The sequence below is a fragment of the Alnus glutinosa genome, chromosome 7 (genome assembly GCF_958979055.1).
Source record: "Alnus glutinosa chromosome 7, dhAlnGlut1.1, whole genome shotgun sequence".
In the NCBI taxonomy this organism is placed as follows: Eukaryota; Viridiplantae; Streptophyta; class Magnoliopsida; order Fagales; family Betulaceae; genus Alnus; species Alnus glutinosa.
This window is the reverse complement of record NC_084892.1, coordinates 22,232,568-22,247,047: the sequence shown is the minus strand read 5'-3', so window position 1 is coordinate 22,247,047 and position 14,480 is coordinate 22,232,568. Positions and strand designations below refer to the sequence as shown.

The following is a 14,480-nucleotide window of genomic DNA, read 5'->3' as shown; positions in this document are numbered from 1 at the left end:
AAAAAATTATTTGTCAAAATTTCAAAACACATTAGAAAAAAAAAAGTTATATCAACGGGTGCATTAAAAATGTGCTTATAATATATGGTATGGAACCACAGTAGTAGGGTGGTAGCTTCCGCACAAGATAAAAAAGACCAAGACTAGGTGTCGTGTCTGAGGTCAACCGTCAACAACGCGTGGTGGACGCGTTCTGTGCCGGACCTTCCAAGTTACAACTACGAGAGACTGACCCTTTTTCATTTCCACACCCATTCTACTGGCGTTCCAATTCACTGAGAATCCAATGGCTAATCACGACGACAAGAACGATAACCACGAGGAATTGAGCCCGCTCTTGGGCAAGCAAGTGGGAGAAGAGGATGCCAAGAAAGCCGGCAAGGCCACCGACGCCAAGGCAGACACCGCCACGGTCACAGTCGACAAAGCTCCGGCTTCGGCACCCGGTAATCGGCGGTACGGGTGGACCGCCAACGGATTGCCTTTGGGGCACGGGAGCGTGGTGGGGGAGCCGATGGGAGAAGAGGACGCCAAGAAAGCCGGCAAGGCCACCGACGCCAAGGCAGACACTGCCACGGTCACAGTCGACAAAGCTCCGGCTCCAGCACCCGGGAATTTCGGCGGGTACGGGTGGACCGCCGACAGATTGCCTTTGGGGCACGGGAGCGTGGTGGGGGAGCCGATGGGCCGGGCCCACTGGGACTCGAGCCTCTTCGATTGTCTCGGACGCAGCGAAGGGTTCTGTAACAGCGATCTTGAAGTTTGTGAGTCATTTCGGTTTTTTTATTAGCTTTGATTGAGATTTTGAGTCGGTTTGGGTTTGCGATTTTAAAAAGTACGATTTAAAAACAGTAATTTTAACGATTTTAAAAAAGTGATTTTTAAAAACGCAGTTAAGCATTTGGCAAAATCGCAGATTAGCCTTTTAAAATACTGCATTTTCAAAAAAGCACCTCATTGCCTGCGATTTGAATAAACACTTTTCTGCGTTTTTAAATCGCAATTTTTTAAAAACGCAGTTTCCAAATGGTTCATTTTCTGCGATTTGATTTAAAATCACACTTTTTTCTACGAAATCGCAATCTCAAACGTACTCTTTTGAGATTTTGGTTATTTGCGCCCCGGTTAGCTCTGATATATTTTCCTTTGGATTTTTTTGTTTTTGTTGAATTTGGTGCTAAAACATTGGATCAAAGATAAAACTAAGCTTGCGAAATTAAATATGTTGTTTCATTTCAAAATGCGATCAAATCTGAATCTATATGCGATTATTTGTTGGTGTGGAGTGTTTGATTAGGCAGTTTTAGTCTTCTTATTTGTTTAAGGACATCGAATAAAGTTTTATCTTCGGTCTGTCAATTGCATAATGTTTTTGCTATATGAATTCTGATGAAGGATCGGTTTTTATATTTTTTAAGAAGCACAAGAGGAGTTGAAATTCTTTGACTAATTTTATCCATGAAATTATTATTATTATTATTTTTTTATATAAGTAATAAGATTTTATTAAAAAGCATAATGCGCCTCTAAGTACACCGGGAATATATAGGAACCACCAAAGCCAACCTACAAAAGGAAAAATCCAAACAAACCCACAAAGTACAACCCTAAAACCCGAAACCCACAAGGAACACCCATGACATTCAAAACCCAACATACAAACAAAGCCTCCAACAAACACCTAAATCTGTCCCGAAAGCAATCCAACTCAACAAACCCCCCAAAACCCGCAAGAAAACCTGAACAACCCTCCCAACAAAACCCACAACCCAAAATACATGTGAAAATCAAACCCACCCAAAGTACAAAGTAACCCCGAAATATAGGAAAGCATACCCAAAATACAAGTCAAACCCGAAATACAAAGAAAACCCCAAAAATACAGGACCCAAAAAAAAAGTACGTGGAGACACGCGCCACCGGAGCTGCTCGAAAACGCTCGGAAGGACCACCAGAAGAAGCGGAAAAAGCCGGAGAAGCCATCGGAGGGGCACATTTGTGGAGGAGAGGTCCCATACGCTGCAGATCTAGCACCTAAAAGTCAGAAACAGGCGCCCGAATTTTAGATCGAAGAATTTTCTTTCTGTTGTTGGTGTTGGAATTTCATGAACACGGAGCCAAAATGAGAACGAGTCAAAAAATGATCAAATGTCGAGGAAAGAGGGGGGTTTTTGGCTGCAAAATACGCTTTTTACGCAATAAATAAGAGTGAGCAGAGTGCCTTCGGGATTCGTTTCAGACTGGGCTGAGCCTCAGCCCTTTCTTGGTCCCTTACTTGGTGGAGTGAAGGGGAAGGTTGACTTCCAAGAAATCAAACAAAAGGAAAGAGTTCGCCTTGGCAGAGTTAGCCCCCTTTTCTTTAGCCCGAGCTGACGGATATTCATGGAAGGCTGTTACAAGGCGGGGTTTAGTCCCTGAAATTGATTGCTTTGATGACCCTAATGGGGGATGCCGTTCAATGCCTTGCGCACCGGAACGGCGCGTGGCGGCTACCCGCAGCAATGCCGACGGCGGAGAAGAGACGGATGTTATAAGCCTAATACTTCGGGTAAGTGTTTGATAAAAGAAAGTTGCAACTTTGACGCTTAAAGGGGTCAATTCCTTCTGTTTAACTTCTGAATTTTCGATACTTATATTAATGCTAACAACTTGCTTAAATACATGAGGGGAAATAACAGAATCACTCCACTATCCTAGATAATTGCGGTGCACCCTTCCACTACGCACACTGCTGTTCTGCACTATCCTACCACTCAGCCACATCCCTTCCTCTCAGGAGAAGTTAGGATAGTGTCAGTTTTTTAGGGAATAAATCAAATAACAAAACAACAATTAAATAATAAAATAACATGAAACATAAATGGGCATCCAGCTGTCTTCCACTTATCTAGCTATTCTGTTGATCTCAAACACGTGTCCAGTGAGGGACTCCCACAACACAACACTTTGACAAACGTGAATTGAACCTTCCAAGCCTCTAGATAACTGCACACACTCAGACAGTGTGATGCGCATAACACGGCATCCTTGTTAGAAGACCTTGCCCACAAGGTCAAGAAAGGATGTTCGAAGGTCGTCCATATCCTCCCAGGTGGTGTCGTGTTCGGTGGTTCCCTTCCATTGAATGAGCAGCTTTGCACCAGCTCTGTTACCCTTTTTCTTCAAGCGTCGATCAAGAGCAGTTGCGGGTTCCAGAATCAAAGTTCCTTCGGTCGTAAGGGTTGGGAGTTCCGGTAGAGGCACAATTTGATCACCCAGCTTCTTCTTGAGGTGAGACACATGGAAAATAGGAAAGATTTGGGAACTAGGAGGTGGATCAAGTTTGTATGCAACTGTTCCGATCCTCTGAACTACCTAAAAGGGGCCATAGTACCTCGGGGAAAGCTTGAGATTTCAACGGAGGATGACGGACATCTGGCGGTACGGCCTGAGTCTGAGAAAAACCCAATCGCCCACTTCAAACCCTTGAAGGTGCGGTTTTGATCGGCGAAATGCTTCATCCAGGCTTGGGCGTCTTGAAGGTTCTCGCGGATGAGGGTGAGAATGAACTCTCTGCTTTTTAATTCATCTTCTACTACCTGTACTTTGGTCGATCCTGGTTCAAAGGGCATCAAGCGAGGTGACGGGTAACCATAAACAGCTTCAAAGGGGCTGAGTTTGGTCGATGTATGTTCCGAGGTGTTGTAAGCCCATTCCGCTAAGGAAATCCAGCGCATCCAATCATGAGGGCGGTCGCCGACGAAGTTTCTCAGATACCCTTCCAACCCTTTATTCATTATCTTTGTCTGGCCGTCGGTCTGTGGGTGATAGGCGGAGCTCATTAACAGCTCTGTACCTGTTGCTTAGAAGAGCTCCTGCCAGAAACGGCTAGTGAACACCAGGTCTCTGTCGCTGACGATTGAGTTGGGTAGGCCATGCAGTTTGAAAATATGATCCACGAAGAGCTTGGCCCCTAAATTGGCAGTGTAGGGATGGTTCAAGGGAATGAAGTGAGCGTATTTGCTCAATCGGTCGACCACCACCAAGATAACATCTTTCCCCTGTGAAACAGGTAAGCCCTCAATAAAATCCATGCTTACCTCTGTCCAGTTTTGATTCGGAATTGGTAATGGCTGTAACAATCCTGCAAGATGGATGTTTTCAGTTTTGTTGCGCTGATAGATATCGCATTCCCTGATGAACTCCCTGACTCCTTGTCGCATTCCAGGCCAGTAGAATTCTTTTTTTAACCTTGAGTAGGTTTTCTGTGTTCCCATATGGCCAGCTAATGGGCTACTGTGGAATTGTTGTAAGACCTGTTGCTGGAAGTCCTTCAAGTTGCCCAAATGAATTCGCCTTTTGTAGAAAAGGAGTCCATTGTGGAGTTGGTACTTTTCCTGATCCAGTTCACCTTGCTGGAACTGCTAGGTGAGTTGCTGGAGCTGCTGGTCACCTGCATAGCTTTCTGTGAGTTCTCTGGTCCAGGCGGGTTGTAATGTGCTGATGGCCTAGGTGATCATGTTGCCTGCTGTCATGCTTGTGATTTGATCATCTGCATCTGTATCTTCTGATTGCTAGTGAGTCTCTGGGTTGGTCTCCGGCCATTCCATCCTGGATAAGGCATCTGCAGCCTTATTCTCCCTTCCTTTTCTATACTCGATTGTAAAATCAAACCCTAAAAGTTTGGACACCCATTTTTGCTGGGCAGGGGTGCCAATCCTCTGCTCCAGTAAGTACTTTAGGGCTTGTTGATTAGTTCTGACCCTAAAACTGTGGCCCAGCAAGTAATGCCTCCACTTTCTGACAGCCATTACTAGGGCTAGTAATTCTTTCTCATAGGTGGATAGGCTCAAACTCTTTTCTTTAAGCCCTTGACTGAGGAAGGCCAGGGGTTGCCCAGTCTGCATTAGCACTGCACCTATTCCTTCTCCTGAGGCATCACATTCAATGATAAAATGTTTGGAGAAATTGGGTAAACCTAGAACTGGGGGAGTAGACATGGTTTTCTTGAGGAGATTGAAGGCTTCCTCAGCTCTTTCATTCCAATTGAAGGAATCCTTCCTTAAAAGACTAGTAAGTGGATCAGCTATTCCCCCATACCCCTTCACAAATTTCCTGTAGTATCCGGTCAATCCTAGGAAGCCTCTCAAGGCCTTGATGGTTCGGGGTACTGGCCAGTTGAGCATAGCTTCAATTTTGGTTGGGTCAACCTTTACTCCTTCTAAAATCAAATGTCCCAAGTATTCTACCTCTAGGCACCAAAATTGACACTTAGAGAGCTTAGCATATAGTTGGTGGAGTTGGAGTATTTCTAGGACAGCTTTCAAGTGTTTTAGGTGCTCTTGGATATTCTTACTATAAATCAAAATATCATCAAAGAATACCAAGACAAATTTCTGTAAATAAGGTCTAAATACCTCATTCATGAGACTTTGAAAGGTTGAGGGGGCATTAGTTAGCCCGAAGGGCATAACTAGGAATTCATAGTGTCCCTCGTGAGTCCTAAATGTAGTTTTTGGGACATCCTTTGGATTCATCCTAATTTGATGATAGCCAGACCTAAGGTCAAGCTTAGAAAAAATTATAGACCCATGTAGTTCATCAATGTTGGGTATGGGGTATTTATCTTTGATGGTGTTTTGGTTGAGAGCACGGTAATCTACACTCATCCTCCAACTTCCGTCGGCCTTCCTCACTAGCAACACAGGGGAAGAATAAGGGCTTTGGCTAGGCCTTATAATTCCAGTAGATAACATCTCCCGAACCAGCTTCTCTATCTCTTCCTTTTGGTAGTAAGGATACCGGTAAGGCCTTACACAAGTTGGTTGAGCTCCCTCTGTCAACTGGATCTTGTGGTCGAAGCTTCTAGTAGGTGGCAACTCTGTTGGTTCCTAAAATATGCCCTTGAATCCCTCTAGCAACTCGGCTATTGCTGGGTGCTGAAGCTTCTTGGACTTTGGTGTTTCGGGGCCTATGAGTTGCAGCCAAATCCCCTTGCATTCTGAACCTTCTTTCTTTAGAATGTCCTCTCCCATTCCAGATTAATTTCAGCTGGTTCCAGACCTCGCAAGGCAACCTCTCGATCTTGGTGTGTGAATTTCATGGTAAGTTCAATGAAGTCCCATAAGATAGGACCTAAAGTACTTAACCAATTCACTCCTAACACCATGTCACAACCCCCTAGAACCAACAGATGTAAATTAATTTGAAAATCAAACCCTTGTAGGCTGAAGGACACTGCTGTGCAGCAACCTGGGCAGGAAATTAATTCCCCATTGGCCACCATAACAGTTAATTGGCTAATTTCTTGTGCTGGTAGCTGGATCCGCTTGGCCAAATTCTGATCTACGAAGTTGTGGGTACTGCCAGTGTCTATGAGAATCACCAAAGGCTGCCATTTTATCCTTCCCATTAGACGCATAGTCCTGGGAGCTGGCGCTCCTGCCAAGGCATACAAAGAAATCCCCAATAATTCAGCTTCCTGAGGTTCACCCTCGGGTTCCTCCTCTTGCAACACTTTTTCTACCCTTATTTCTTCAGATTCACCCAACTCCACACCTTCCAACAAGAAGAGCCTAGGTCGGTTACACCTATGTCCCGGCTGAAACTTCTCATCACAATTGTAGCACAGCCCTTTCTCTCTTCTTTCCTGCATTTGGGCTGGAGTCAACCTTTTAATAGGGATGCTTGGCCTTCGGTTGAAGTTGGTATTGTATGGGGGGCTGGTGTTTCGGTTCTCAGGTTGGTTTGGGGCTATAATTCTAGGTGGGTTAGGTGGTGCAGCCAGCTTGGTATTCCCTTGGGAATTGGATACCCAAGATTGGTATTTTTGACCTCTACTCCTCAACTTCACTTCCTCTTCCTGTAGTTTAGCCAATCCAAAAGTTGTGGTCAAGGCAGTGGGTTTCATCATTGTTACCATGATTCTTACTTCTTCCTTCAATCCACTTAGGAATGTACTTACCTTAAACTCTTCACTCATACCCTGGATTCTATTGGAAAGGATTTCAAATTGGGTTTGGTAGTCCTCTACTGATGATGTTTGTCTGAGCTTAGTAAAAACCCCTACTGGATCATCAAAAGCTGAGGGTGCAAACCTAGTTTTGAGGGCAACTACAAAGTCCTCCCATCCCCCGGTTTGGCCTGCATCCATCAACCAATGGTACCAAGTGAGTGCTCTTCCTTCCATGTGGAAGGCAACAATTTGCACTTTCTGGTTTTCTGGAGTGTGACTGTAAGAGAAAAACTGTTGAGCTTTTAGGATCCATGTAATGGGTTCAGTGCCATCAAACCTAGGGAAATCTAGTTTGATAGTTCGGGTATGATATCCCCATTCTCTTTCATTGTGACTACCCTGTCCTTCTTCCTTCTCTCCCATATTTTCACTATCATCTTTACTGCCTTCCCCCTAAGAATTCTGCTATTTTGGTTATCCTGGGTTTGGTTTTGGGGCTGGTTATTCTGGTTTTGGGTCTGGTTATTCTGGATTTGGTTTTGGCTAATAGAAGCTACAGTAATAGCTAGATCACTTACTTTTTCCACCAGGGTCTTCAATAGCTCGGTGTGGTGATTGATGTCTTCCTTGTTGGCTGCTACTGCTTCTGTAAGCTGAGAAATATGAGTTCCTTCCGCCATGGTCGCAAGAACGCGACTCTGATACCACTTGTTATGAGCCTAATACTTCGGGTAAGTGTTTAATAAAAGAAAGTTGTAACTTTGACGCTTAAAGGGGTCAATTCCTCCTGTTTAACTTCTAAATTTTCGATACTTATATTAATGCTAACAACTTGCTTAAATACATGAGGGAAAATAACAGAATCACTCCACTATCCTAGATAATTGCGGTGCACCCTTCCACTACGCACATTGCTGTTATGCACTATTCTACCACTCAGCCACGTCCTTTCCTCTCAGGAGAAGTTGGGATAGTGTCAGTTTTTTAGGGAATAAATCAAATAACAAAACAACAATCAAATAATAAAATAACATGAAACATAAATGGGCATCCAGCTGTCTTTCACTTATCTAGCTATTCTATTGATCTCAAACACATGTCCAGTGAGGGACTCCCACAACACAACACTTTGACAAACGTGAATTGAACCTTCCAAGCCTCTAGATAACTGCACACACTCTGACAGTGTGATGCGCATAACAACGGACCACGACGGAGAGTCCTCCGGAGCGGTACGTGGACGGCGAGAAGGCCTCAAAACCTGTAGATCTACAACCCAAGAAGCGCATGAACCAAAACAGCCACCCACAACGGCGCAGCAGCAACCACAGCGACGGCGACGAGGCAAGGACCAGAACAAGCTGGCGAAGTCACGAGCGGGGAACCATCGCGCCGGAAAACCCAACCACAAAGAAACCCCAAAACTAGAAGACCCAAGAGAATAAGAAACCGGAAGAGAACCTAGACCGGAAGGAACTGGAAGAGGAGGAGTCCCTCCCTCCCTCCCAAGCGAACCGGAGTAGGCTAAGGGTTTTTTCGAAAAGAGGGGGACGAGAGAGGCTTAGATTTCAAGAGAAAAACTTATTAACATGAAACTTATCCATGAAATTTGTAAGGAAAATGGTGATGAATGAGAATGCAATCTCGTAATACATTACATGAAGCTCGGAAAAGATGTCAAGAATTAAGAATTAACGTATCCCCTGCACATGAGGTGAATTTGATTATTGTACGACAAAATTTTGAACCCAATTAAAAAATAATTGGATACAAAACCATGTTTCCATTGATCTTTTTCCGCTTTTGGAATGCGACACTTCTGGATTATGAGATTTTCTTTGTAAATTGATATATTTTTCAACTGCCATTTTGCACAACATTTTCAATCTTTTTTCTTAATGTTATGACGTCTGGCTAGGCCTTCTTGGAAGTGTGGCTCCTTGTGTGCTGTATGGAAACAACGCAGAGAGAGTTGCATCTAGTCCTGGGAGTTTTGCATGTCACTGCTTGAGTTACACTGGTCTATTGTTGCTTGGAAATTCCGTCTTTGGTTGGAACTGCCTTGCACCATGGTTGTCATTCGCTAGTCGTACTACCATTCGTCGAAAGTTCAACCTAGAGGCAAGTTTCTCTCTTTAACCAAACCATATGAGCAGTGGCATTTTTGGTCTGCCTTTGAGATTAGCTGAGTTTTTGGTTGACTTGCTAGATTTTCATTTTGCATCGTTTCATATGTTGTGTTTTGTGTGGTTATGCGTGTTTTTCTGCATCCGGCAATTATTTATTTTGTATTATTTTGTGGCATTTATTTCTTATTGCAAAGTACTTCCGCTCTCAAGCTTTGTGTAGTAACTAATTAGCATGGTATCTTGTATATTCTTATGAGATAACTGGCCTTGGAAGTGGGACATGTGTGGTTGAGTTGTATTCCCTTTGCTTTTAATAAGAGACAAGCATTTTTGAAATATTATTATGCATCGGTCATCATTGCTTGTTTTTGCTCCTCCTAGAAACGGGTTTATTTGGTTTGATAAATAGCACATTTTTTTCTTTAAGCTGGTGTCAATGTGTTGGTAAGAAAAATGAAAGTATTTCAATTCCAATCATGGTTTTTAGTGACTGTCTCTTTCGGCATTGACACCGTTGTTATGAGCATATTATAACATGAGCGAAGGACTTTAGTAGTACTTTTTTTTTTTCCTTCCTGGTGATCATGGGCGTGTAAAACCACAGGTACTCTGAATGTTCTGTAGGATCCAAGTGCTAACATAGCTTATTTGTTGGTAAAAGAATAGGGTAAAATCAAGTTTACAAACATTTGATAGATTTGATATGCAATCTCTTTCAGTCCTGCTCTTCCATATGCAGTTAAACAAGGCTTTTTTTTTTTCTTTTTTTTTTTTTTAATGATTTAACATTATTGTAACTCTTTTCATAAAATTGTTAATATTAATAATGAAGGTGAGCGTTTGAATTTAAATGATTTGCTTATGACGAACAGGGCAGCTGGGAGGCACTTCATAGGTCATGTGGGTGCTGCGGATGCTTTCTGGAGGATGAGGTGCAGCGTGAACAATGTGAGACTGCATGTGACTTTGCAACTCACCTCTGCTGCCACAGGTGTGCTCTTTGTCAGGAAGGTCGTGAGCTCCGTCTTAGATTGCCTCATCCCGGGTTCAATGCTCAACCAATCCTGGTTATGATTCCTCCGGTAGAGCAGAGCATGGGCCGTGGGGTCGGAGAGCTTCCTACCTTGGTGTGAAAAGTACTACTGTCTATATGGTACCAGTGTGATATGATATTGTGTAAACTGTATTGGGGTTATCTGATCTGCATCTGAAGGCCCTCCTACTTCGTTTGGGTAAAACACCAATTCATAATGTAGACTTCACCTATATTTCATGTTTATGATACGTGATGTTTGTGGATGTGAGGCAAAGATTTCCATGTCTTTTTTGCTCTTTCTAAGTAAGTGCTTCTTTTGTATACTTCCTGTGTATTTAAAAGCGGTTTATGCTTTTAATGATGTGTCGATTGCTTTTAAAAAAACTTGATAAAAACAATGATACGTGATATTTGTGGGTAGCTGTTGTGTCCATAATTTTTTCGTTTGGTAAGTAAGTTTATTGTCCTCCCAACCAAGTGATGATAACATGAGAGAAAAGGGTTTGCCCATTGCATCTTATGCTGTGGAGAGCATTCATACTAGGCTAGTTAGAAGGCAAATTTGGGTGAAAAAACACACATATGGCTCAAACCCATTGTTTCTGCTTCATTTTCCTCTACTTTTTCTTCTTCTTTTTTTTAATTCACTGCTGATTTCTTGGCAATGGTCGAAGCACGTTGTGAGATTAAAATGTTTCAATACATGATAGGGCAGCTGGTAAAGGAATAGTCAAATGAACCTAGTTGGCTGGTTAATATTAGAAATCTTATCGGCCGGCAAACTGGAGATGGACGACCATGGTCTTGAATTTTCCAGCACTGGAGGTGTTCTAATCAATTAACTCCATCACATGCTACACTTCATTAAAAATTTCCTTCTCTCCCTTTTAGAGAGAGAAGTTCTCCCTTCTCTCTAGAGAAAGCTTTCCACCACCTTGTGAGGCCAGCGATCCTTCTAGGGAAGGAGGGATGGATTTTCTTCCTTCCCACCTCCCTTCCCCTGTCTTTATTGCCCTGGTTTTTCTCTTTCAATGTGCTTTCTCCTTGTTTGTTCTCCTTTTTCTGTCTTTTAGCATCGATTTTGCAGCTCTTCTTTCCAAAAACACTGACAGATCCCCCACCACCTCCGATCTCCGCTTTCAACCTCCGCACAATTCCCCTCTGGTGTGGTTTGCTCTCTTGCCAGATTTGGAGTCCAAAGTTTGGTCTTTCATCTCTAAATCGGTAGTCCTCTGTTTGGCCTCTCTGCACATGCGCCATGCCATCGTCTCTGTCAGTCTCTCTGCTCTCCAACGCCTCCCTCCGCCTCTCCATGTGTCCCTCATGCGCCAACATGTCAGGCACGTGGTCATCACACGCCCCACGCTTTACCGCTCAGATGCTCTTCTCAGCCGACGCCTTCATTTTTTGGTATTTTGTCTTAAGTGTTTTGCTTCTTCTTTTTTGGACTTTTTGTTGTCTTTGTATTTCTATTTGTGTTGTTGTTCTTTGTGGGTTTAGGTATTACTTCTTATGGTTGTTGTTGTTGTTTTCTCGTGGTGGTTCAGGAAAGGCGGGGGACTTTTCGAGGCTCGTGTCCCATTTTGTGCCTCTTGATTGTGTCGTTTCTGATACAATAGTATATTCTTCTTTTCAAATGCTCTGTTTCATCCATCTTAAATGCATGTTCTCTTATTGTAGAGCATTTTTATGTTTGTTGCAGCTACTGCTTAGGTAGTTCCTTTCAGGGAACATTCCCTTTGGTAACCACCCTTCGTAGCTGTATGAGTTCTCTTAATGGACTGGATCATTTATTTGATCAATTCTCAATAGTTTTTAAGTCTTAATGCTCTGTTTTTTGGGCTTTTGTTAGGGCTACTTACCTTTATTTTTATTGCTCATGTTATAATTTCTCCTTTCCCTTTCCCCTGATTTGAATAGAAAAAAAAAAAAAAAAAAAAAAAAAAAAAAAAAAAAAAATCAAGTAACTCCCTAAACATACTTTCATTTATGATAAAATTTGTTAGGAATTGTGTCATAAAATCTAATTGAAATGCGTGGTACTTAAGTTGTGTGGAATAAAATTGTTTATTCAATGTTTTATTAAATAAGCCATAGGCATATATGACTGTTTACATATATACTTCTAATTGCTTTCATATTGTCATTTTCATGTAATGTCATCAAGTTATATTGAATATGACTTTGGTGTGAGTAAAGAGTTATCACATAAGAAGATCTAAATTATAAGTTCTTGTAACTTGTAAACCATTGTTCTTGTATTTTCGTAGTCATAAATAGAATTGGGCATTCTATCAAGACTATAACACATCAACCTAAGATGATTTATCTTGATCATAAAAGTAGAGATTTCGGATTAATATGTTGGTGTGGAAGCATACAGATGCAATGCATTAAACATGACAAGTAAGTCATCATTCTTTATTAATATTGTCATAAAAATGAGGCACATTCACTATTACTTATAACATTTACTCTAAATGCCGAGAAGATCGTGAACTTAGATGTAGAGTGAGGCACATTCACTACTATTTATAACATTTACTCTAAATCCTGAGAAGATCGTGAACTTAGATGTAGAGTATAGGTCACTTTGATGCATTTAGAAGTGATACATTTATTGTGGTCAAACCCTCGATGTGTTGGGGGATCACATATAGCATTGTGGGAACGCTATCATTCAAGAAGGAATCCAAGTCTTTTGTAAGAATCAAATATATAAGGAATATTTTCATTAATGTAGATTTAACAAGAATGATTATTCTGAAACTTGGGTATGAGTTACTAAGACTATTAGTACATAGTGAGATTAGATTTTACATAGTATAAAAAATAATCATGAAATTAAATTGGGGACTTAAGGATAAGAGATAGTAAATTAAAGTGACAGTTTTGATAAACTCTAATTCAATTACGAAATATTCGATGGAGGGGTAAGATGTAATAAATAAGCAAGTCCTAGGGATTAACTTATTAAAGTCAAAAATATTAAATGGAATACAATTAAAATTATTTAGTAAAATTAATTGTAATTAATAGTAATCAGTAACAAGTTATGATATGACAAGTGTCACATGCCTATTGAAACTAGTTATATTTTTTTCCTTTAGGTCCCTCATCGAGCTTATATAATCTGACCAGGGGTATTAGGGCATAAGTCATTTATTTATTTATAGGCTTGTTTTATTTTATATAACATGGGCCAAATGGATTTAATTCCAAGTAGCCAGTTTTTGGAGATATGTAGGATGAAGGAATTTAATTCCTTGCACAGTCATATAAAAGAGCATTGTGGGTTAGGGATAAAATACAAGCCCATATATTAGAATAAGAGCAAATGGGCAAGGGTCGTATTTTCTCCCCATAACCGTGTGGTGCCAAGGGTATTAACCCCTCGCCCGAATCCTAGTAGGACTAGGGTTCTACTCCTCTACTCCTATTACTTCTCCAAGGAACCTAAGCCAATAAATAGAGGTCATTGGTGAAGGTTAAAAACACAACACAGAGTTGAGAAAGAAAGACTGAGGTCTTTCAATTCTTAATTCTAGAGAGCAAAATTGTTCTCAGACTATAAGAAATTGAGAAACAGTTTGAGAGCCCACTCTTTTGGTCATCTTCGGTCATTAATGAGAAGACTTAAAAGTTGTTCATCCTCCTCCAGTCGTGTTCCTCATCACCATAGAATGAGAAGAAAATTAAAATTGCCCAATAAGCTAATGAGTGGCCAAATAAATATCCATGTATATGCACTATTCTTCTGTTTTAATTTCCTTTATGCATGTTTTAGCTTGGTTCTCTTTAAGTATAAGACCATGAGATTATTTTTCGCGATGCAATAATTTTATACACCTGATCCCTAAAAAATAATCCCAAATCTAACTGGTCACAACCTATCGAGTTTGCCTTGTTGCAATAAAAGATGCAAGCATTGTTTGGGGAGGAATTTTTTTTACCTATTTTATAACAAAAGTAAATTATACGTTACTCCTCCAAACTATCATCTCATTTGCATTTACTCCTCCAAACTACAACTAGGACCTACAAACTAATGAAATATTAAGTTACTCTTTGCGTCAAACTAGGCCATTAATGTGGATGAAATCATCACACGTGATTGACATGAGCACATGAACTGCTTTTGCGAGATTAATTTTCCCTTGCTTTGTATTGGAACAATTATTTTCCATTTTTTTTTTTTAAAAAAAAAAAAAAAAAAAAAAAAAAAACCTAGAGCAAAGAGGTGACCATTTTAGCAAAACAGATGAGGACTGATCGTGGTCACCCATTTGTTTAGATGGGGAGAGGGGGGGTTGTACAACCACCTCTTTATTCATACAGGGTGGTCGCACTCTCTCCCCATTTGTTTAGATGAGAGTAGCCA

General features: G+C 41.2%; 1 protein-coding gene across 1 annotated transcript; it reads left to right on the top strand.

Moving 5' to 3' along the window:
* Positions 1–249: 249 nt before the first annotated feature.
* On the top strand, positions 250–10,367 carry LOC133872221 (cell number regulator 8-like). The gene is made up of 3 exons (XM_062309669.1): positions 250–764; positions 8,853–9,055; positions 9,936–10,367. Exons 1-3 carry the CDS (start codon positions 287–289, stop codon positions 10,194–10,196), a joined length of 942 nt encoding a protein of 313 aa, XP_062165653.1. The 5' UTR covers positions 250–286; the 3' UTR covers positions 10,197–10,367.
* The last annotated feature ends 4,113 nt before the right edge of the window (positions 10,368–14,480 follow it).

Excerpts from the sequence above, each read along its gene's own strand:
- LOC133872221 (XM_062309669.1), top strand. The coding sequence starts at position 287 with ATGGCTAATCACGACGACAAGAACGATAACCACGAGGAATTGAGCCCG. Across the intron at positions 765-8,852 it reads TAACAGCGATCTTGAAGTTT|GCCTTCTTGGAAGTGTGGCT; the intron begins GTGAGTCATTTC and ends ACGTCTGGCTAG. Across the intron at positions 9,056-9,935 it reads GTCGAAAGTTCAACCTAGAG|GGCAGCTGGGAGGCACTTCA; the intron begins GCAAGTTTCTCT and ends TATGACGAACAG.